Below are 24,897 nucleotides of genomic sequence, written 5' to 3' on the forward strand. Positions count from 1 at the left end.
ACACGCACACATGTGCACACACATGCCCACATGCGCATGCGCACACGTGCACACACATGCACACGCACACACGTGCACACGGCTGTTTTCCCCTATTGTTGATTCCATGTGTCGGGCTAAGTTGCAAACAGTGCATTTTAAAGAATTCCTAAAGTTATTATCTGCCTTTGGCTTCATTGCCATCTTCAAAGAGAAAATGTTCAGACTAAACAGTTGAAAGATCAAAAGACAAAAAAGTCCAAAATTTTAGCAGTGGAATCCTTTTTTAAAACGAAACCTTAACTAGAACTCCAATAAATATTGTTCGTAAAAGCATTGATGAAAGTAATGTCATAATTAGTGTATTTTATAAGTTTAAATTTATAATGTTTATAATTATGAGATCAAATACATAAGGAAAATGAGATAATTTTGATGAGCAAAAACATTTAAAATTAAGTTATGAAAGAGAATCAAATATCCTCAGCATCTAGTTTTTCTACTTGCTTTGGTAGCATAGTGTAAGACAATCCTGACAAGATTTTAGATTATTTTGTAGTCAGTAGTTGTCTCAACTTAGAAAGATACGAGGTGGTCCACTTAAAGCCACCCCATTAAACCCTTACGTGGGCCAATTTGAATTACATTATCCACATGCAACACAGTGGAAATATAAGTTGGTTTTATTTCTTGAACTGCAATATGCCTGGCACAGATGGTTGAGTAAGCCAGTCACGCCCCAGCCAGACCTGCCTCTTCTTTGGTGCCTCCTTTAGAGATGTCAGTGTCCCCCGTGGCTCAAGCTAGAACTTCAGGTCCACCTTTCATCCTGAGCCTGTGCTTGCTTGTCTGTTTCAGGACTGGCCCAAGCAGTCTGGCCCCTGTCCCCAGGCTGTCCACCCTCTATCCCAATGATGGTGCCAACCCACTTCGCTGGTTTTGATTTTTTTAAATGAAAATGTATTTATGAACTACTTGTTTAATTTAAAAAAATGAACAACCTCTGTTGGTCCCCATAGCTTAAATGTTAGAATGGCATGTAAAAGCCTTCAATTTTGGCTCTGATCTGTTTCATGTCACCTCTGACACAGCCCTGCTTTCTAGTCACGTCTGGCCACTTGCTGTGCCCCAGACACCATCTCCTTCCAGGCCTGTGTACTTTTGTTTGTCCTGTTCTCTTTCCAGGTCTCCCTTCCCTTCAAATTATTTCAGTTTTCTCATCTCCACTTGAAAATCTCCACTCCATCTTTGAAGCCATCCTTGACTGGCTCTCTAACCCGCTACCTCACCCCCACTGTGGTGCTTTGAGTAATAGTTTGCAAAGACGTCTATTTTCCGTGCTGGCACTTAACACAATCATTGTTATTTTTTGCATGTCCGTTGTTCTGTTGAGTGAGATGCTCAATAAGGGTGATGACTGTTTTATCCAGAGTGTCTGATACTCTGTAGTATTTGCTAAATAAGTGAAGTTTACTTTTCTTTTTTCAAGGCAACCAATAGAAAAGGACAGGAAACTTGTTATACTGGGGCAAAATTCGTCATAGCAACAGGTCAAAGGCCACGGTATTTAGGAATTGAAGGAGATAAAGAATACTGTATTACTAGGTAAGAGTAAATAGTCCATTTTAACTTCAATAAACTGCATTATATGTTTCCGATTTATTTATTCCCTGTCTTATTCCACAAAGGATTTGAAGTGATGAAATAAAAGTATATGCAATGTAAAAAACTAAGTAATGAGACAAAGAGAAAATAAAGTTAGGTAAATAATAAAGTCAGTGGTAAAATTTATGCACAAAAATATGCTATATGTTTCTAGGTGATTGCTGGAGGTGGTCTGGGAATTTGGTTGTAAATTTCCTGTGGGCCAAAGCAAAGAAGTAAATACATTGAGCGCAAGTGTCCCTCTGATCAGAGCGAGCCAGCTGGTCAGGAGCAGCACAACTCTTCTCAACACTGAGAAGTGAGAGGAAATCCCTGGATGGTCAAAGCGAGGACGCTGTATAATGTGGCACAATGACTCGTAACTTCTGAGCAGACTCACATTAAGAAATCCATTTTCATTCTGTTGTTCAGGTGAACATCCACCCACGCACACATCTCCAGATCAACACTTTTTCTTATTATTACGTGTAATGTAGTCTGATATTTCCTGTTCTGTTTTATTTTTAAAAGACTTTTGCTTGTGATCTAATTTGATTTTGAAAATATGGAGGTACACACCTCTCACTCTCTGCAGTGGACCCAGTGACAGGCTTCAGGAGGCAGCTGCTTCCAGTTCACTCAAGCGCCGAATTGCATTTCAGCCAGCAAAAGGTCATCATCCGCTGGACCTGCGTCACTCATTTCATTTTCAGTGCCTAGTACTATTATTTTTCTCTTTCAGCGATGACCTTTTTTCTCTGCCTTATTGCCCTGGCAAAACGTTGGTAGTGGGTGCCTCTTATGTTGCTCTGGAATGTGCAGGATTTCTTGGTGGCCTTGGCTTAGATGTCACGGTTATGGTGCGCTCCATCCTTCTTCGTGGCTTTGATCAAGAAATGGCAGAGAAAGTGGGTTCCTACATGGAACAGCATGGTGTTAAGTTCTTAAGAAAGTTTATACCCGTGGTGGTAAGTCTGATGACATTTAGAATTCCTTTTGTTTTCTTTCTCACTCTCTTCTGTGCTCAAATAGTGTTAAATGTAGTGTTCCCACCCCCAAATCTACAGGACTTACCCCATTTGTCCCCTCATCCCCTCCTCTGATAATGGACGAGGTGTCCTTGCTCTTCCCAGAGGCGGGGTCCCCGCCTCTCTCACTTTTTCTCACCTTCTCAAAGGAGCCCCTGCCCTCCCTGCCTGCCTGGCTGCCTGGGTCCCCGGTTTTCTTCTCCCTTCACGAGAGAACTTCTTCACATGCTGCTCCTGATTTCTAGCCTCCGCCTCACACGTAGTTGACTCTCAGCTGCTTTGGTCTCCACCACTTCTTTGAAACTGCTGTCGTGTTTTTAGCAAACTTCCTGTTGTCAGATCCAGTGGTCGCATCCCTGTCCTGAGCTGCTCTGCAGCACATGGTAAAACCACGCTGCTTCCATTTGAAGCACCCCCTTTCTGGCTTCTGTGGCCTCTCAGTCCATGGTTCTTCTCATCCACAGCCTCCTAGCCTTTAAACATCAGTGCAGGTTTCCATCCTGGCCCCCTCTTTACTGCTCTGCACTTTTATCTGGACGATCTTCTTTAGGCCCATGGTTTTAAGTATTATCTGGAAGTTAATGACTCTCAGATTTCCATCTCCTGTTCAAGCATCTCTCCTGAACTCCACACTCATTTATTTATACGACTGCCTATCGGATATTGCCACTTGAATCTCTCATAACCATTTCAAATTTAACAAGACAAAAGTGGAAACTCTAGATTTTTACCTAAGTGTATTCCCCTGCCAGTCTTTCTTGCCCATCAAAGTACTCAGTAAATGGTACCATAGTCTACACAGTTTATTAAATGTACATCTAAGACACATCCCTTCAGTTCTCCTTTTATACTACCTCTAATCTCAGCTCATCCATTAATTCATTTCTACTTCCAGGATGTATCTTGTAAGGACCTCTTTCCTCTCTCTGCCTAGTCCAAAAACCTTAATATGCCCACACATATGTATATACCAATACACACACAAACACACACACACACAGACATACATGCATGTGTTCACACCCTTTGGCCATTTGTTTTCTGTCACTTTACATAGAGTAATTACATTATTTGTCCTTACTAGATTCAACAGTTGGAGAAAGGTTCACCTGGAAAGCTGAAAATATTGGCTAAATCCACTGAAGGACCAGAAACTATTGAAGGAGTATATAACACAGTAAGCTTTTACTTTATAAGCAGCAAGTGATTGAACACACTCATAAATTAGCAGAGATGAAATTTATGGAAAATTTCTACCAGGATTAACATTTTTTGATTCTTTATAAGAGTATAATAAGTATAGAATATAGGTGGGCTGCTGACATTTGAGTGTCCAGTGATACATAAAGAATACCCTGGTAAAATATATGTGTTTGTAACTGAATGCAGAACAAAATCTGGAAACACGTGTATCCAAATGTTATTAGTGCTTGCTTCTGGGGAGTCAGGTATTTTGTACATTTTTTTCTTTTAATTATTTTTGCAGTAAACATTGAATATATTTTATAATCGAAACAATAACAAAGCCATTTTTCTTTTTCAAAAGCAAACAATACAAAATCTCTGAACAGTGTGAATAGCCCATGGGATATTTTGCTTGCCAACAGTTCTTTTGTACTTAGTTTACAGTTTTAAAAGAAAATACACATTGATGTCTTATATGCTCTTTTTATATACATAATTTTTCAGTTAGAAACAGTAAAGATAATGTAGAGAGGATCAAGACAGCCAAATCATATATATAGCAAAACCAAAAAACAAAAGTGAACCCTGTTGGGATTTTGGTGAGTACTGCATTGGATGTTCTTGCATAAGTGGGCTAACTAGGACCCCCAGTACAGTGTTAACAAGGAATGGCAATACTACTCGATCTTGTCTTGTCCTCAGTATCAAAAGGAAGGTTTTCATGTTTCATTGTTACAGATTAATGTTTTCTGTAAGGTTTTGGTAGATACTCTTAATCAAGTTAAGGAAATTCTTTTCAATTTTTTGTTTGCTAAGTTTTTTTGTTTATTTTGTTTATTTTAAAATCATGAATGGATGTTCAGTTCTACCTGTTTCTCTTGCAGCTGTTAGTGATCAGTCTTTTTCTTTAGTCTGTTAATGCATTGAATTACATTGATTTTCTAATGTTCAGTCTACTTTGTATTCCTGGTATGAACCCAACTTGGTAATTTTGGATTTGATTATTCATAATTTTTACATCTATATTCATGAATCATATTAGCTTATAATTTTCTTATCATATGTTGAACTTTTCAGATTTGGGTATCAAAGTCATTCTAGCTCATGAAAGAAGTTTGGAGTATGTTTCTTCTTTTTCTGTTCTCTGGCAGTGTTAATGTAATATTAGAATTGGTTCATTATATGTTTGATAGAATTCATTCATACAACCATTCTAGGCCTAGAATTTTCTATGGAGATGTATTTGACCACTGATTCAGTTTCTTTAATAGTCAAAGGATTTTTAAGGCTTTCTATTTTTTTCTTGAGTTACTTGCAATTAGTTGTACTTTTCTAGGAATCAGTCCATTTCATATAAGTTTTCAAATATACTGGTATGAGGTTGTTCATAATGTCTAACTTTGTAAATTATTTTTGTAACAAGGTATAATTCACATGTACTAAAATACACAGATGTTAGATGTACATTTAATCACTTTTGAAAAGTGCACATGTTCATGTAATCCACACACCTTTAAAGGTAACAGAACATTTTTGTGACTCCAGAAAGCTCTCTTGTGCCCCTTCCCAGTCCCTAACTCCAAGCAGCCACTATTCTGATTCTGCCCCCGTGGACGGGTTCTGCCTGTTCTGGACATCACTTAAGTGGACTCGTCTTTTGTTCAGATTGATGTTTGTAGGATTCACATTAGTGTCTGCAGCTGCAGTTAGTTTGCTGATTGTGTGGACTGTGCAGACGTAGCACAGTTTGCTCGTTCATCTTCCTGTGGATGATGCCATGGCTTCTTTCAGTTTGGGCTATTGTGATCAGAACTGCTATGAAGATTTCTTGTTTAAAGCTGTTTGTGGGTGTGCAGTTTAATTTCTCTTGGAAAAATATCTAGGAGTGAAATTGCTTGATCATAGGGTAATATCTATGTTTAACTTTTTGAGAAACTGCTGGACAGTTTCCAAATGACCTGTGACATTTTGTATCTCTACCAGCCACGCGTGAGGGTTTGGCTGTTCCGTGTCCTCACCTAGCTTTGGGGTTGTCTGGCTTTCTCATGTTAGCCCTTCCAGTTAATGTGTAGTGGGATCTTACTATGGTTTTTGTTTGTTTCTTCCTGATGACTAGTGATGTGGAGTAATTTTTTCTGTGTTTGTTGGCCATGCCTATATCTTCCCTTATGAAGTGTCTGTTCAAGTCTTTAGGCACTTTTTGTTGGATTGTTTGAATTTTTATTCTTAAGTTGCAGGAATTCTGTATATATCTTGGATATATTCTGTTTTCTGATATGTGTGTTGTGAATATTTTCTTCCATTCTGTGACTTGCCTGTTTATTTTTTAGTAGCATCTTTTCGTGAGCAGTAGTTTTAAAATTTTTCTGGGTTAGTTTATCTGTTTTTTCTATCATGGTTAGAACTTTCTCTGTGCTCTAAGATATCTTTGCTTACCCAAAGTTTGTGAAGATACCCTGTGTTTTCTTCCTGAAGCTTTATAGTTTTGTCTTTTATATTTCGGTCTGCGATCCACCTCAAATTAATTTTTTTGAATGGTGTGATATCCAGTACCGTTTGTCAAAAAGACTTCCCTTTCTCCATTGAATTGCTTTGGTGCCTATGTTGAAATCATCTGACCATTTAACTGTGGGCCCGTTTCTGTGCCCTTTATTCTGTTCCCCAGGCCATTTGTCTATCTTATCCCCAGGGCCACCTTGTTTTGATTACCAAGCTTTATGGTGAGTCTTAGATCAGCTAGAGCAGGTCCTCCAAGTTTGTTTTGGTCCTTTGCGTTTCTACATAAATTTTAAAAGCAGCTTGTCAATTTCTAAAAAAAAAAAAGTGTGCTAGGATTTTGGTTGATATTGTATTTATTCTATAGATCAGTTTGGAAGAAATGATATCTTAACAGTATTGTTTTTTCCAACATGTGAACCTCATTTGTCTTTTCATTTATGTGTGTATTCCTTAGTTTCTCAGAAATGTTTTATTGTGCTCTAGAGGTCTTTCACCTATTTTGCTGAATTTATCTTTGTTTCGTGATTTTTAAGGTAGGGTATACAGTATTTTAAAAATTCTTAATTGTCAATTGTTACTACATAGAAATACAGATTAGTTTTTGTGTATTGACTTTGTAATAGCTCCTTAGGATTCATGTCTCCAAATAAAAGGAGTTTTGTTTCTTTCTGATCTGCATGTTTTTAAAAATTTTATTCTTGCCTTCTTGCTCTGGTCAAGACCTCCAGGACAGTGTTGTTTGGAGACTGTGAGAATGGGCATCCTTGCCTGGGTGAAGCCTTTTGTCATTGCTGGAATGTGACCTATAGGTTTTCTGCACATGCCTTTTATCTGGTGGAGGAAGTTTTTTTCGTTCTTTGTATGATAAAGATTTTGTTTTAACAGTGAAAGAGTGTTGAATTTTGTCAAATGCTTTTTCTGCATATATTGAGATGATTAAATTGTTCTCCGTTATTCTGTGAAGTAAATTACATCGATTGATTTTTGTATGTTAAGCCAAATTTGCATTTTGGGGATAGACTCCACTTGGTCATAATCAATTTTTTTTTTTTTTTTTTAGAAAAGATGACAGGTAAGGGGATCTTAACCCTTGGTGTAGTCAGCACCACGCTCTCCCAAGTGAGCCAACTGGCCATCCATAAATAGGGATCCGAACCTGTGGCCTTGGTGTTATCAGCACCACACTCTCCCAAGTGAGCCAACCGGCCATCCCTATATGGGATCCGAACCTGTGGCCTTGGTGTTGTCAGCACCACACTCTCCCAAGTGAGCTAACCGGCCATCCCTATATGGGATCCAAACCCGTGGCCTTGGTGTTATCAGCACCACACTCTCCCAAGTGAGCCACGGGCCGGCCCCTGCTTATACTTTTTATGTGTTGCTATATTTGATTTGCTAATATTTCTTTAAAAAAAAAATTTATTTATTTTGGAGGATGGCCTATGTATAGGTATCCGAACCCTTGGTGTTTTTGCCAGCATTTCATTAAGGATATTACATCTATGTTCATGAGAAGTACTGGCTTATGATTTTCGCTTCTTTTAATGTCCTTGTCTGATTTTGTATCAGATGTTTATACTGGCTTCATATAAAGGAGTTGGGAAGTGTTCCCTTTTTCTCTTTTTCTCTGAAAGAGTTTGTGTACCATTAGTATTATTTCTTATTAGGTGTTCCATAGATTTTACAAGAGAAGCCATCTGGGTCTGGAATTAATTTATGGGAAGTTTATAAATTGTGAATTCAGTTTCTTTAAAGGATATACGGTATATTGGTTTGCTAGGGCTGCCATAGCAAAGTACCACAGAGTGGGTGGCTTGAACAACAGAAATTTATTTTCTTACAGTTCTGGAGGCTGGGAGTCTGAGATCAAGGTGTGGCAGAATTGGTTTCTTCTGAGGCCTCTCCCCTTGGCTTGTATGTGGCCATCTTCCTCCTGTGTCCTCGCATGTTTGTGCCTGGTCTGTGTGTCTGTGTCCTAATTGCCTCTTCTTATAAGGACACCAGCAATATTGGATTAGGGCACACCCATGTGACTCATTTTACCTTAATAACCTCTTTAAAGGCCCTGTCTCCAGACATAGTCTTACTCTGAGGTGCTTGGGGTCAAGATTTCGACATACAAACCTTGAAGTAACACAATTCAGCCCGTATTATAGGCTTATTCAGAATTCTGTGTATAAGTTTGGTAAATTGTCTCTCATGGAATCTGTTTCACCTAGGCTGTCAAATTTACTGGCATAGGTTGTTCCTAAAATTTGTTACTCTCCTTTTAATGTCTGAATGATCTGTAGTGATATTTCCTTGTTTATTTCTGATGTAGATAATTTGTTTTTGGTCTCTCTTTAAATACAGGTTTTGATAGCAATTGGTCGTGACTCCTGTACAAGGAAACTAGGCTTGGAGACGATTGGTGTCAAAATCAATGAGAAGTAAGTGTATGTGTGATCATTGCACTGTTGATGCACAAAGCAAAGTTTTGTGCAGATTATTGCTTAGAAATTCTCATTTAATTTAAATTTATCTTACCATAAGTACTGTGCTAGCTCTGTATTATCAATTTCTTCATTAATTAATCAGTAACTCTTAGTGTGTGGCTTAAAGAGCTCATGCATTCAATAGTGTAAGTTAGACTGAATTTCTGTGTACTTGGTCCAGCAAGGAGAAAAACTCCAAAACTCCAAAGCTCTGAGTGTGACTGTCAGGGAAGCCTGGAGAAATCTCAGGTACCCAAGAAGCATACATGGTCTTAGCAGACAGATGTTCTCCTCTGGAGCAACTTAAGCCTTTGCTATATTAAGCCATTGATCTCATGGATAATCGATAACTTGAGGTGACGAGTTCCTAGAGGGAGGTCTCTTTTCTCTGTGTGTAGTCTTTTGGAGTAGTGTTAAGTCTTCCAGCGGTACAGAGTTAGTCACAATATATTTCTTTTCCTCTTCAAAAACTAATAGGAGTGGCAAAATACCAGTAAATGATGTGGAACAGACCAGTGTGCCCTATGTCTATGCTGTTGGGGATGTTTTGGAGGGTAAACCAGAGCTCACTCCTGTAGCTATACAGGCAGGCAGGCTGCTAGCTCGAAGACTTTTTGGAGGCTCTTTAGAAAAGGTAAGTTTTGCACTGTTGTTTTTGAGATAATTTCTTGATCAAAATCATGATTTAAAAAATCAATACAAATAACACTTGTGTGCAATTTTCCAAGTAAAGCTTTCCTCAGAGATATAATTTGAAGTTGACTTACTACTTACTAATGGTTTTCAGTAAATATTTTTTGTGCAAATACTGTGTGCAGGATGTGCTGGGTGATGTACAAAGGACTGGCTGTGGTTCCAGCCCCAGGGTTTCCCACGTAGGCAGGCGGTCATGAGTCAGAGAAGCACAGCTGAATAAGGCAGAGTACAGTAATGTGCCAAAGAGCACTATGAGCTGGTTGGTTTAGGGACACTCAGAAGTGTCAGACCACTTAACTCTGACTGAAGGAATAGGGAAGGGCTTCATAAATGGACTGTTGTGCTGTAGTGAGCAGGAGGAGCCCTCAACATGGGTCAAGCCCTGGCCCTGGCTTTACTGCCTACTTGGTGTGTGAACTTGGTCAAGTCATTTCGTCATCTACAAAGCCAAGGGTGCAAATCAGATGATTTCTACAGATGATTTTCACTTTTAATATTCTTTAATCAATTATTTGGGATGGGCTTTGTAGGATTCGTAATTTAAAATTGAAGAAGGAAAGGACTCCTCTGGAAGGTCAATAACTCAAATAAGAGCACTGGGACCCGCAGTGCTGGCTTGCTCTGGGGCTGTGCATGGGCGCCCAGGAGTTTTCAGCTGGGGGAAGTCTTGCTTTGCTCTCTCAGCATCACTGTGCATGTGTGCAGGAGTTGGCAGGTGAAGGGTACCTGGGGAGGGGCTCTGCTGGCATATGAGCGGGGGGTTAGCAATGCTACATGTACTGTTTCACACAAGAGGAATTGTCCCATCCACAATGCATATAGCATTTGAGAGCAGAGCAATTGATGATAGGGGAGTACAGTTGGAGATGAGCCTGGAAAATTAATTTGGTACCAGATCATTGAAAATCTTTAATGCCGTAAGGAAGAATTAGTAAGGCTTTCTCTAGGCAGTGGGGAAGTGGTGAAGGCCCTTGTTTTCCCCAACTTTTTATTAGAAAGATGTCAGACCACAAAAAGAATAGTGAAACAATCACCCACATTAACCTTTCACCACATTCCCCAGGTGTTAGCATTTTGCTGTTTCGCTCTTTCACTCCTTTTCTGAATGTGTATATGTATAGTACATGTGCATTTTTTTTTTTGCAGGGCTTTTCGAAGTGGTAGACATCAGTGACACTTTGCCCCTACCTCCTTCAGCATGTATATTCTAAGTCCGAGGGTATTCACCTCCACAACTCCAGTTCTGTTACCACATCTGAGAAATTAAACAGAAATGCAATGACACTCAGACTTTCTCAGTTGGCTGTTAAGAGCATGTGCGTGTTTTGATTCACACAGCACTTTTGGCTCCTACAACTCTTGTCTCTTAATCTGATACAGTCCCCCTGCCTTTACATATTTGTTTTATTTTTTATGCCGCTGACATTTTGATGAATCTGGGCCATTTTTCCTGTAGAATGTCCCACATTTTGAATTTCTCTGGTTGTTTCACATGATTATGTTCAGGTGAAACATTGGCACGTGTTCTCCATAAGGAATGCCACATGCTGCTTATTTTGTCCACACAGCTGCCTCATTAGGCCACACATGAAGACCCTATGGACATGTGGAGAAGCTGGTGCATGAGGGGCCCTGGGGAGGGGCTCTGCTGGCAATAGTGGGTGGGGGCCAGGAATGCTCAGTGTGCAAAGAACAACTGTCCCATCCCAACTGCAAAGAGCATTTCAGTATGTATGTAGGCAGAGCAGTCACCCAATGCTTTAAGAAGTTAAACATGATGACGTGGGGTGGAGGGATCAGGAGATGGAGCAGTATATGTAAGGTACAAAGAAAGAAAGGAAAGATGTGGTGGGATGAGGTCAGATTAGGTGGAGGAAGTAGTCTAAGATGTGGAGATGGCTTTTTAGGAGAAGGGGATTTTCTGCTAATTTCCCAATCGATGTGGAACAAGAGACGAGGCCTCTGTCGAGAATGAGGCCTCCATTGTCAGCCATGAGTGTGGGGTCAGCTGCCGGTCAACAAATGGATTGGCCAGCAACATGTGAGGGCCTAGGAGAGACCCCAAATCACCAAGGCATTTCACATAATTATGTGATTTTTCTCAGACATGTTAGAAAAAAGCAAATATGTGCTTGGCTCCCCATGGTTTGCAGGCAGGCTCAGGTGGAGTGGTACTCAAGTGTGTAAGTTAGGGACCAGGCTAATGGAGAAGTGACTCTGTGTTGTACCCAAATCCCCTCTTTGATTCAGGGTTACCTGGTGGTGTTTTGTTTTGTTTTTCCTTGAAACTGATTCAAACTAGGCAAATGGAGGGAGTTTATTATGAGAATCACAGGGTTAATGGGTAGAGCTGCACAGGAACATAAAACAAGAACTGGACTGGGACTGGGCCTCACCACAGGTGGAGCTGGTGGTGTGCAGGTGGTCTGGGGCCTAGCAGCGTAGGCAGAGGTTTTATACATGTGTGCTCTTCCTCTACCTAGGGAGGCTACTACTTTGCAGACACGTTTCTTCCTGTCCCACTACCACCTGGAAAATTCTCTTTGCTTCTAGTTCATTTTCCTGCAAGAGAAAGAATTGGATTGATCCTGCCCACCCTTTCTTGCCATTCCGTAGATTTCTGGCCAGCTTATGTATTGGCTCTCTTGGGGTCAGAGGTCTTTCCCCATTCTAATCACTGATAACTGTTGGCAGGGATTAGGGGAAACGTACAGTGCTGTGGTGGTGATGTTCTCTGCAAGGCTGTGGATGGGCAGGCACCTGCCCCCTATTCTCTGCCACCTACGCAGCACTTTCTCCCCATGCACAGTTTTTACGGTGCTCCACCAGTGTGTTCCAGCTCTTTTCCACTCAGTCTCCTCCCAGGTGGGGACCTCTGCTCCCAGCAGCAGTACCACAGGTGGTCATACTCGCTTACCCACAGGTGGATCCACGGAGCAGCTGGAGGACTGCCTGCCAGGTTGAGTCCACAGTCTTCCTACGTGGTCCATTCTTCTCTGACCCAGTCTGATGATGGCTCTGAAGAGGGTTCTGTCTTAACTACTCATCCCGGCCCCCTTGGTGTGCTAGCATCCTGTCACACACACGTGCCGTCCCCTTGATGGTCAAGGATGGTCACTCCAGCCCTGCTGAGCTGCTTGTTTGCTTATTCCCTCAGTGGCATGAGGGAGATGAAGTGGCCAAGGGGAGGTCTCAGCTTCCAGTGCAGTCTCATAGTTCCAGGTCACTGATAGCAGTGCTTCAGGAGAGCAGCGCCTAGTGTCACAGGGATGGAGAGAAAACATTTTGGAGAGTGTCTTCAGGGGCACCTGAGTGGCTCCACCTGCACCTGGGTCTCCTGGTTTGCAGACTTCTGAGTCTGGGCTCAGGGAAGGCCAGTCCCACTCGGTGGTGGCTGGCAAGCACGTGGTCTCTGCCCTCAGGTCAGGGGCTCCTGTCTGGTCTTGTTTAGCATATCTTGGAACTTCCCTGAAATTGCTGATGATGTAAGAATCAGTCACACTGAACTGGATGCACTTATTTTCCTCTTATAAATATATGTAATATAGATTTTTGCTGAAAAAAGTGTCACAAAATAAGAATGTAATTTGTTTATCTTTCAGTGTAATTATACTAATGTTCCAACTACAGTGTTTACTCCTCTGGAATATGGTTGCTGTGGATTATCTGAAGAGAAAGCTATTGAAGTATATAAGAAAGAGAATCTAGAAGTAAGATTATGTTTTATTGTTTGCTTTTTAAGAATTTCTCTTTTAATCAACCCTTTGTCTTTGCGGTCACTTTCTATTTTGTTGTTTTACTATAATGGTTACATTGTGGGAAATTATATTCCTATTTTAGGAGCATTAGAAATTAATTTAAACCCTGTCTGTAGCAAACTGATAATAAGAATACAGTTGGGGAAGGAGGGAAGTGTAATGTATAAGTCAGACCTTTTTTAGGAGTTGCAATAACTTAAGTCTGCTTCATGCTTATACAAGGCAGTGCAGAGTTATTTGAAGATCTTTTCGGAGTGCAGGGGTAGAAACATATCGAGGCCATAGGGAGGGACAAGAACCAGGAACGGGAGGCTAGTTCAGCTTTTTCTCTCACTTTCTTGGGTCTGTGTGTGCATTTGTGCACGCACAGTCCATTCCTCTCTTTCTACAGATGGTTGTTATTTGCTGCTGGAATGTACATAGTAGCCAAAATACAGCCTTTCTAATGCCCCAAGTTTATGCAATAGTTCACTGCTTCTCATTCTTAGTTCCACGTTGTAGTGGATTGAATGCCCCCCCAAACTCACTGAAGCTTGAATTGTCTCCCAAGTTTTATGTTTAAAAACTTAGCCCCCACTGTGACTGTCGGCGGGGGTGGGTGGGTGGGAGAATCCTATTATGGTAATTGAAAGGTGGGAGCTTGGGGAGGTGATTGGATTGCAGGACCCTGCAGTAGTGAATGGATTAATAATGGTGGTCAGGGGCGAGGTTCTGAGCTTTGAAAAGAGAGTGAATGAGGAGGTTAGTCTCTGCTCTCTCTGCTCCACCATTTCACAATGTGACACCCTGCTGTCACTGAAGTCACTACCAAAGAAAGTCTTCACCAGATGTGTTCCCTGGACTTTGGACTTCCAACCTCTGAAACTGTGAGCAATAAATTTTGTTTTCTTTATAAATCACCCAGTTCCAGGTAATTTTGTTATAAGCAACAGAAAGACTAATATAAACATTATGGGAGAGGACACGTGGCTGGTCCAAATTGGGTCAAGCATCCATCACCTCTGTGGCATGGCCAGCAGCCAGAGCCCCATCACATGCACACAGCAGTCTTGATGGGCTTGGGGTGGGGACAGTGAGCAAGTTCCAGAGTGGGCTGCCTGCTGTGGGCTGTTCAGATCCCCTAGAAGATGTCCTGCACAGATATTTTCTTACATCGTATTTTGGTGGGTAGTTTGATTGGCTTTTTTCTGCCCACCTTCCCAGTATGGGAGGGAGAAGGAGAAAAAAAGAGTTTGAAGATTATTGATAATTGATGTTTTAAGTAAAAGACAATTGAAATCTCAGTTCTCTCCCTTAAAGGCATTTTAATTGTACAATGTAATTTATTACTGGGAATTTCTTTATTCCCTATTTAAATGGCCTAAGGACTTATTGAAACTCTCGTTTACATTTCTGGTGTTAGGAAAATATATGATTAAAACTTTATAATGTTATTTTAGATGGTGGTTTTTGTTTCTGGTTTTTTGTTTGTTTGTTTGTTTTGGTGGCTGGCTGGCATGGGGATCCAAACCCGTGACCTTGGTGTTACAAGGCTGCGCTGTAATCAACTGAGCTAACTGGCCAGCCTAGATGGTTGTTTTTGAAATTTATGTTTTAGAAGACATTATTTCATTAGTGTTTATAGTTAACTCCTTATAATGATGAGCCAATCCTTTTTGCATGGGTGAACTTTTACTTGGGTCTTGGAAATTTGATGGTAGTAATTATGGATTTAACACTTAGCTTTAAAACTATTTGAAATTAATGGGAAATTAAGTAGAAAGGCAGTAGGCACATGAGAGGCAGGATGTAGAAGCCATACCCCAGATAAAGGAGTGTCTTACAGGAAACAGGCTCCCAAAGGTTGAAGGGTAGTCTAAGGTCTTTTTCCTAAAGTTCACTACAGGTCAACATACCTATATTATTTATTTGTTGCATTTTGACAGGACCAAAAATTTGGTTTATAAGTACTTCTAAAAGTTCTTATTATAGAGGGATTTTAAGAAGCCTCTCAAAAACACGTGTATAGTAGTTTTTTAGGAAATCAAAGTGAAAAGAAAATAAGGATAGAAAAAAGGTGCTAGAAGAAAGGTTGATTTGTTGTTCACAAAATACATGCCATGAAGTCCTGCTGTGAGGTTATGTTGAAAATTTAATTGAACTCTAAGCTTCCCGCCACCTGACTCAAGGAGGTAGAACTGAGAGGTATTTCTTCAAGGTCTTAGGAAAGGACATTATGAGTAACATCCTTAAAGTGTCCCTTTAGTTAAATACTGCACAATAATAGGTTTTATAGAACCATTTCTTATTAGATCCAACAATGCAGTCCCATTGCATAATGCCCAAGTACAGTATAGTAAAAAAGCAATCCCTGAAGGGGCCAAAATAGGGCCGTGCTAATATAGTATTCTCTGGTGGCCTGACTTAATACAAAATTTAGAGATCTACAAGCAAGGTTGTAACCTGTTTTAGAATATATTCCTTTGAGAATGCAGTGAAATCTTTGGTTTCCAGGGGAAAAATCCCATATATATACATGCCTGAGAGTCACTTCCTGTTTGCCACCAGCAGTTAGTCAATTCACCAGGAGCCCTGTCAGTTTCAACTTCAGAGTGTGTCTCGTGTGCATCTCCTTGTTTCGTTTTTGCCCTCATCATCCTGTTGTAGTCCACTGTTATCAATTGCCTGTGCCACTGCCACAGCCCCCCTCATCTATGCTTTCACACTGACCCACTACAGTCTAGTCATCATGTAAGCCAGAGACATCTTCTAAAAATACAGATCAATCATTCCATTTTTCCCACTTAAAACTTCCATGGTTTTCCAGTGCCCACACAGTACGATCTACACTCCTTCCTGTTGGCTGTAAGAGGCAGAGTGGAATCAGGCTGTTCACACTGCTGTTTGTCCTGCTCATAAAGGTGCAGCCACACAGTCTCATATTTGTTCTAGAGACTCACCGAGTTCCTTCCTGTGGCACTGGAAGGTCTTTGTGCTTCAGGTTTCCTTTGCTTACTACTATAATATGTGAAAAACCAAAGATAATCAACACACCTGCCACATTATGGAAAATGTTACCCAAAGGAGATGGATAATAGAAATAGTGTGCTCTTCTCCAGTGCAGTTTTTCTGTACCTGACACTGCCACTTGGGAGAAGCCAGAGAGAAAGGAGAAGGAGATGTCAGGCTTTCTCCCGAGTAAAAAAGTGCAGGCTTTCTTCCTAGTGAATACCTGTTCCATGGAAGGAGGGAGCAGGAGAATCACACCTGTGTGCTGATTATTAAGGACAAACTGAGAACCAGAAACACTGTAACAAACACTGAATCATGTGCTTTCTGTGATTCCCAGCATTCCATGTACCCGAGATAAGAAGTATGTGGAATGTTGGGAATCACAAGAAGCATGTTATTGAAAGTAGAGTTAGTTACATAGGAAAAGGTTGAGATGTGGAAGAAAAAGGACAAAGAAGGAAGATGGTGGATATGGGCAGACAAAGATGATCCAACATAAGTGTAATTCATACCCCTCAGTGGAAAACCTAACAAATGGTGTAGAAGTAGTACTAATAAATATGATAGAAAAAAACTTCCCTAATACTAAGGAAGAACTGAACCTAAACCTTGAAATAACATACCTTGTTCTAGAAGAAATTGATGTAGAATGATAGACAAAGACATATCCTAGTTAAGTTATTGAAGTTGGTGATCCAGGAAGAGAAAGGCAGTCGTCCGCAGAGGGCAAAGAGTCAGACACACCTCAGGCTTTGTCATAGCAGTGTTCAATGCCAGGGGCAGTGAGTGGTATTGTACACTTCTGAGGGAAGTACATGCTTTGGAAAGTAAACTGTCAAGGATGGTGCCTCTGTCTATTCAAACTGCTGTAACCAAGTAGCTTAAAGACAATAGAAATTTGTTTCTCACAGTTCTGGAGGCTGGGAAGTTTAAGATCAAGGCAGAACTGGTGTCTGGTGAGGGCCCTGTTCCTAGCTCCTAGACAGCTGTCTTTTCCCTGTGTCCTCACATGGTGGGAGGGGTAGGCAGCTCTCTGGGTCTCCTTTATAAGGGTGCTATTGCATTCATGAGGGCTTGTCCTCTTGACCTAATCTCCTCCCAAAGCCCCCACATATGATAACATATCCTTGGGGGTCAGGATTTCAAAATATGAATTTGGGGGGGGACACAAACATTCAGAGCATAGCAGATGGGAAGGATAGGAGAGTAGACAAACAGCAGTGACATTTGGGAAAGAAAAGCAGATGGAGGAGTGGTGAATAGCCCAGCAGATTAAAAAATCTAGGCAGATATGGGGAAAAAACCCACTAACTCTGCATAAAGGTAGACAAAAGCTCAGGAATTGCTGGCACCATGTGCCTCTGGAGGAGGAGATGAGCAGGTGGGGGGATGGGTGCAGCTGAGATGAAGCAGACGATTGGAAGTCCACTGAAGAGGTGGTGAGATCCCACCTCCTGCACTTCTCAGAGCACTTTCCACATTCTTGCAAAGCTCGGAAGGTTCTTCTCTGGGGAGGGCTAAAGCCAAGGGTCTCTTGACTAGGGGCACTAGGCGGGAAATGAGGCATGAGGCTCTTCCAGCACAGTATTTAAATGAACAAATCCGAGTCCTGGGGCAGGACGCTGGCAACCAGCCCTTCCCCTTGCTCTGGCTAGACACTGGTACCATCTTCTCCCTCTGGGGGCTCAGAGAGGCTCCTAAGGGCAGATGCAAAGATAGTGAGTCAGGCCCTCGGCTAAACTCCCCCAGTTAGATAACAGTGAAGCTCAAATTCAATAAGCCCTGAACACAGGTTCAGAGTTTTTGAACTTTATTTTTCTTTAAAAATTTTAAAATATGAGATATAATTTACTTACAGTAAAATTCAGGGTTTTTTGGTGTACTCTTCTATGAGTTCAGAAAACAATTGTGAAGTACCGCTAGAATCAAGATAAAGAACAGTTTCATCACCCCAAAATCCAAACATATTTTTAATCTTTAGCATTGAATATGAGTAGTCAATCAGAGACTATCAGACGTGAAAGAAACGGTGACTGTGCAGATATCCTCAGAGATAATGTGTCACAGCCGTGAACTGAATGTGGAATCTGCTATCAGCAGTAACATCCAGAGAACCAAAAGAAACTGTTAGAAATGTAAATTTTGAGGCATTCAGACAAATGAGGGCTTATATTTGTCTCTGTGTGTACATGAATGCTTATAACAACTTTATTCATGACAGCCCCAACATGGAAACAGCAGGTGGACAGGTGAGCGAACTGCGGGCATTCATGCCCAGGGGTGTCCTCAGCGGTAAGAACGAGGGGACAGGAGCAACATTATGGAAAATGGAGGAAAGAGACACTCAAGGGATCCGTCCCTCCCCAGAAACCACACTTGAGTTGTCAGAACAAGTGTCTGAAGCTCTGTTCTGGAACTCTGGAGTCTGCCAGAAACGTGCAGCATTGAAGGGAGAACTCGGTGAAGAGGCTGGTGAATTTCCATGAATTTCTGTGTTTTAAGTAGGGCTATCACCCTCCGTTCCCAGCAGTGTGGCAGGCAGCCAAGTGATGGCAGTTGTGTTCATGGTGTGGCCTGCTGGTGCCAGTGTAGGGAGTAAGGCCTTGTCCTCCAAACATTGGGGTTGTGCCAGTCACTGCATTTGCTGGCCTTTCTTTCAACCCTCAGGAGCTGAAGCAGCCTCCGTCCTGCAGTGGGATTTAGAGACAGTACTTCCCTCCCTCCCCATGCCCCTTTGGGGGTCAGAAATTTAGGGAAATCTTTGTCAAGCTCCTGGCTGATCGCAGGGAGCCAGAAGAGAAAGTTTAGCAGCCACACACACAGTGAACATGCACTTGCCAAGGACGTTTTGGACAAGTTGCCCATGCACAACTCCAGTCCTCAACAAGCAAAACCGGCAATCCCTGAGGAGTGGCGATTTGTGAGTTACAGTTACCACCTATTTTATCCAGAAGGTTCAGTTCTCAACAAGAAATAATAAAATATATGTATTAGTTTGCTAGGTCTGTCAAAACTACAAATTGGGTTGCTTAAACAACAAAAGTTCTGGAGGCTAGAAATCTGAGACGCAGGTGTCCGCAAGGTTGTTTCCTGCTAAGTTCCAAGAGCGAGGATCTTTTACACCCTGTCTACTAGCTTCCTGTGCTGTGCTGGCAATCTTTGGCACTCCTTGGCTTGTAGATCTCTGCCTTCATCTTCACATAGCATTCTCCTCATGTGTGTGTCCTCATTTAAAATTTCCCATTTTTATAAGGACACCAGTCATGTTGGATTAGGGAACCACCCTACTCCAGTGTGACCTCATCTTAAATCATGACATTTGAAACTACCAGATAAAATGTGCTGAGGTAGTGCAGGCTAGGAATTCAACATATGAATTTTGGGATGACACAATTCAACTCATAACAGCGTACAAAGAAACAGGAATGTATGGCCCATTCACAGGAAAAAAAAATAATTTGACAGACACCATCCTAGAGGGAGTTTAGACATTGGAATTTTTTGTCAGAGGTGTTGAATCACCTGTCTTAAATATGTTCAATGAGCTCAGGAAACAATGGTCAGAGAACAGAAGAAAATCAGAAAAATGATACATGACCAAAATAAGAATACCTATGAAGAGATAGAAATTATGAAAAACAGCCAAATAGAAATTCTGGAGCTGAAACTACAATAACTCAAGTGAAAAACTCACTGGAGGGGTTCAGAAGCAGATTGGAGCAGGCTGAAAAGGATCAGTGAACTTGAAGATAAGACTGTTGAAATTATCCAGTCTGAGGAGCAGGAAGAAAAAATAATGAAGAAGAGTGAAAAGAACCTGATAGTCTTGCGGGACACCCTCAAGCAGTCCAGAAAGTGAAGAGAGAAAATAAAGGACTGAAAAATATTTCAATAAGTAATGGCCCAGACCTCCCAGATTTAATGGAAAATATGAACCTACACTCCTAGGCAGGTCAATGAACACTAAGCAAAATAAACTCAAAGAGACCCACAGCAGCACACATTACAGTCAAGGCAAGGGGAGAATTTCTTTTTTTTAAAAAAGTTATTTTTATTTTATTTATTTTTGTAAAATGTTTGTTATAGGCTGGCTGGGGACAGCTTGTTTCTTTACCCCCCAAAACCATCCATAAAAAGATAATAGATTGTATTTAGTCTTTAGAACTTCAGAAACGCCAAAATAGGTAAGCAATTTTTTAATAGAAATATTCTGGATAATAGTAAATAGAATTCTTTCAGCAACAGTGCTGTTTGCTACAATGAGAGATGATGGATTTTTCTGAAGAATCCCACACCTCACAATATTCTCTATTTTATAACCACCCCCATACACACACATATGCACACACATACACACGCATGCAGACAGACACAAATATTGTAAAACCTTGTTGATCTCACATGTTTAAAAAGGCTCTATAAATGTGGGGGGAAGCTGAAGAAATAAGTAGAATATGTTCAACAAATACATAATTGGCGTGTGTTAAGACTTTAACTTTCAGAAATTATAGAAAAACACTTTCAGTTAAATAAATACCTGTAAATTGTTGCAACAGAACCAATGAAACCACAGCTTCAGTAGATAACTGAGAATTAAGACTATTTCCTTTGCTTCAATACTTTTACTCTAAAATGTGGCCATAAGCAAAACATATGTGTGTAAATTCTTTTTCCATGAATATCTCGATTGCAGAAAACCAAACATGTTTTAGATGTTTCTTAACCTAGCTGTTCTTAAACTGGAGTCTGCAGGCCTATGGGGCTGGTTGTTCTATATAAACATTTTTTTAAAAGTTTGTTTTATTTATTTGTTTTTTCTTTTGTTTTGTTGCGGCTGGCCAGGGAGGTGACCCAAACCCTTGACCTAGGTGTTAGTTGTTAACACCGCACTCTACCAAACAAGTTAACCAGCCAGCCCTAAAAAGTTGTGTTTTAATTTCAATGATCATATAGAAAGCATATCCTAGATCACTTGAATACCCAGCTCGTACCTAAACAATGAATTATGTTAGCACCTAGGGCTGCAATGTGTTGCTTACAGTAGCACCAAGTAGTAACTGATAACCTAAAATAACAGCATTAGGTGTTGTTCAGACTGATCCATAAGCATTCTCAGGGGTCACTGGGTTCTCAAATTTGAGAAACTCTGTCCTAAACTTTTACAAGTATCTTTAGCTATAATTGAAATTTGTCACCCTTTTAAAAAGTCTAACTTGCATGACATATGTAGCTTGCACTATTATCCACCCCCTCTCCCTGCAAAAAACCCAAACCCAGGGCCTCCTTATAAAAAAAATATCAAATTTAGGTAAATACCTAGTTTCGTTTTAAAATTAGAGTTATTGGACATTTTTTTTGTAACTTAAATTCATCGTCAGAGGGGCAGAAGCATTAACAAGATATTAAGTACTGACAGCGGGTAAAACCACAGGACCATGCATTTGTAAAAGCCACGTTAAGTAGTAAAATGTTCCAGTTTTACTGCTAAATTGAAGGAAATAGCCTTTAGTTCTACTTCTAGTTTTAGCTCATTCTCATTTTGACGGAATTTATCCTTTTCACTCAATTACTGCTATGCCCAACAAAACCTTTCTAAATTTTAAGACTTTCTTTACCAGTCGTGAAGTATGACTTAACTGTTACTCTTAAAGAGGTCTTTCAAAGAAGTTTGAAGTTTTAATTTTGGCTTTGAATCTGTTTGGTGAAAAAGTATAGGACATCACTACCACATATGTTAAAACAAAGAATGGAGTAAAAAACAAAAGTGGTATCAATATAATCAGCAAATTATCTGGTAAGACATTTTAACTATTTCACAGATCTGCTTAGCAAAAGAATAAACTGGTTCTGAAGTACTACAGCGTTTGGCATTTTTACTGCAGGCTTTAAATCTTGGTGTTTCTCTTCTCAGCAAGTCATCGCTAAGAAAGTGTTGGTGTTCATAGTACAAAAATTGTTCCATCCAGTAGGTGGTCTCCATAGTCAAGATCAGAGAGCTCTTTATAAAATTAGGTTCCAAAAATGCAGAATGCTGTGATAATTACCAGCTGTTTTGAAGCCTAAAATCAGAAAAATGCAGAAAATGGAAGTACTCATTAATATTATTTTGCTTTGAGAAAGGCAGAAATTGTTCAATTCCAAGAAATAAACAGTAATGATAAAATATGTGATCAACGTACTGTATGTATCTCTTTTAAGCCAAAGCATACTTTTCATCTCAGACAGGACAATTCTAACGTTTACATTCTTAATTTCCTTTGTCCAGAACAGGACCCCATTTTATTTTTTTATTTTAAACAATTTTTATTGAAAAATAATTGATTAAACATATTTGTGGGGTACAGAGTTGAATATTAATACCTGTGTACAATGTATGATGATCAAATCAGGATAATTAGCATGTTCATCATTACAGAATGTAATCATTGCTTGTGTCCATTAACCAATGTCTTGCTGACTCCCCTCCTCCATCCGCTTTCCCACCTCTAGTAACCACAGTTCTGTTCTCTCCTTCTGAAAGCTCAATGTGTTATTGTGATTGTCCTTCCTTCCTCTTTCCCTCCCTCCTTCCTTCCTTCCTTCGCTCCCACTTATAAGTGAGGACATGCAGTATTTCTCTATCTGCGCCTGGCTTGTTTCACTTAACATAATTTTCTCCAAGCTCACCCATGTAGCTGTGAATGACAGAATTACATTCTTTTTATCACTGAGTACTATTCCATGGTGTATATATACTAGAATTTCCTTATTCAGTCATCCATCGATGGACATTTAGGTTGGTTCCATATCCTGGCTATTGTAAACAGAGCTGCGATGAACATGGGAGTGCAGGTGTCCCTTTGATGTGATGATTTCCATTCCTTTGGGTATATACCCAGTAGTGGGATTGCTGGATCATATGGTAGATCTATCCATAGTTGTTTGAGAAACCTCCATACAGTTTTCCATAGTGGCTGTGCTAATTTACAATCCCACCAACAGTGCAGAAGCGTTCCCCTTTCTCCACATCCTCATCAACATTTGCTGTTCTCTGCCTTTTTGATAATAGCCAGTCTAACTGGGTGAGATGATATCTCAGTGTGGTTTTGATTTGCATTTCCCTGATGCTTAGTGATGTGAACATTTTTTCATGTACCTGTTGACTATTTGTATGTCTTTCTTTGAAAAATGTCTATTCAGCTCCTTTGCCCATTTTTTAATTGGGTTATTTGTTTTTTTACCGTGTAATTGCTTGAGTTCCTTGTATACTCTGGATATTAATCTCTTCTCAGATGTATAGTTTGCAAATATTTTTTCCATTCTGTAGGTTGTCTTTTCACCCTGTTGATTGTTTCCTTTGCTGTGCAGAAGCTTTTTTGTTTGATATGATCCCAGTTGTTTATTTTTCCTTTTGTTGCTTGTGCTTTTGTGGTCTTATTTATAAAGTCTTTGCCCAGTCATACATCCTGAAGTGTTTCCGCTATGTTTTCTTCTAGGAGTTTTATAGTTTCAGGTCTTATACTGAACTCTTTAATCCATTTTGAGTTTATTTCAGTATATGGAAAGAAGTACAGGTCTAGTTTTGTTCTTCTACTTATGGATGTTCAGTTTTCCCAGCATCATTTACTAAAGAGTCAGTCTTTCCGCCAGTGTATGTTCTTGTTGACTTTGTTGAAGATCAGTTGGCTGTAAGTATGTGGATTGGTTTCTGGGTTCTCTGTTGTGTTCCATTGGTCCAAGTGTCTGTTTTTATGCTGGTACCATGCTGTTTTGGTTATTATAGCTTTTATTATAATTTGAAATCAGGTAGTGTAGTACCTCCGGCTTTCTTTCTTTCTTTCTTTCTTTTTTTTTTTTTGTAGGATCGCTTTGGCTATTCAGGGTCTTTTGTTGTTCCATATGAATGTTAGGGTTGTTTTTTCTATTTCTGTAGAGAATGTCACTGGTATTTTGATGGGGATTGCATTGAATCTGTAGATTGCTTTGGGTAGTGTGGACATTTTCACAGTGTTAGTTCTTCTAAACCAAGAGCATGGAATGTCTTTCCATCTTTATGTGTCCTCTTAATTTCTTTCAGCAGTGTTTTGTAGTTCTCATAGAGATCTTTCACTTCATTGGTTAAATTTATTCCTAGGCATTTTATTCTTTTGGTGGCTATTGTAAATGGGCTTGCTTTCTTGATTACTTTTTCTGCTAGTTCATTATTGCAGTATAAAAATGCTGATTTTTGTGTATCGATTTTGTGTCCTGCAACTTTGCTGCATTCATTTATCAGCTCTTGCAGTTTTTTGATAGAATTTATAGGTTTTTCTATATATAGGATCATGTCATCTGCAAAAAGGGAAAATCTGACTTTGTCTTTTCCAATTTGGATGGTCTTTATTTCTTTATTTTGCCTGATTTCTCTGACTAGTGCTTCCAATACTATGTTAAATAGGAGTGGTGAGAGTGAGCGCTCTTGTCTTGTTCCCATTCTTAAAGGAAAAGCTTTCAGTTTTTCTCCATTCAGAATGCTGTCAGCGGTGGGTTTGTTGTATATGGCTTTTTCATGTTGAGGTATTTTCCTTCTAAACCTAATTTGTTGAGAGTCTTTGTCATGAAGGGATGTTGAATTTTGTCAAATGCTTTTTGTTGGATCCATTGAGATAATCATATGGTTTTTGA

General features: G+C 40.1%; 1 protein-coding gene across 1 annotated transcript in view; it reads left to right on the plus strand.

Moving 5' to 3' along the window:
• The window catches only part of TXNRD3 (thioredoxin reductase 3), a 62,547-nt gene that overhangs the window by 27,664 nt on the left and 9,986 nt on the right, over positions 1-24,897 (plus strand). Inside the window, exons 10-15 of the mRNA XM_063107518.1 lie at positions 1,469-1,584; positions 2,366-2,591; positions 3,736-3,828; positions 8,688-8,764; positions 9,287-9,443; positions 13,108-13,215. Of these exons, the coding sequence (XP_062963588.1) occupies positions 1,469-1,584; positions 2,366-2,591; positions 3,736-3,828; positions 8,688-8,764; positions 9,287-9,443; positions 13,108-13,215 (777 nt within the window). The remainder of the gene's footprint in view (positions 1-1,468; positions 1,585-2,365; positions 2,592-3,735; positions 3,829-8,687; positions 8,765-9,286; positions 9,444-13,107; positions 13,216-24,897) is intronic.

Source organism: Cynocephalus volans, chromosome 9, assembly GCF_027409185.1.
Source record: "Cynocephalus volans isolate mCynVol1 chromosome 9, mCynVol1.pri, whole genome shotgun sequence".
NCBI classification, from domain to species: Eukaryota; Metazoa; Chordata; class Mammalia; order Dermoptera; family Cynocephalidae; genus Cynocephalus; species Cynocephalus volans.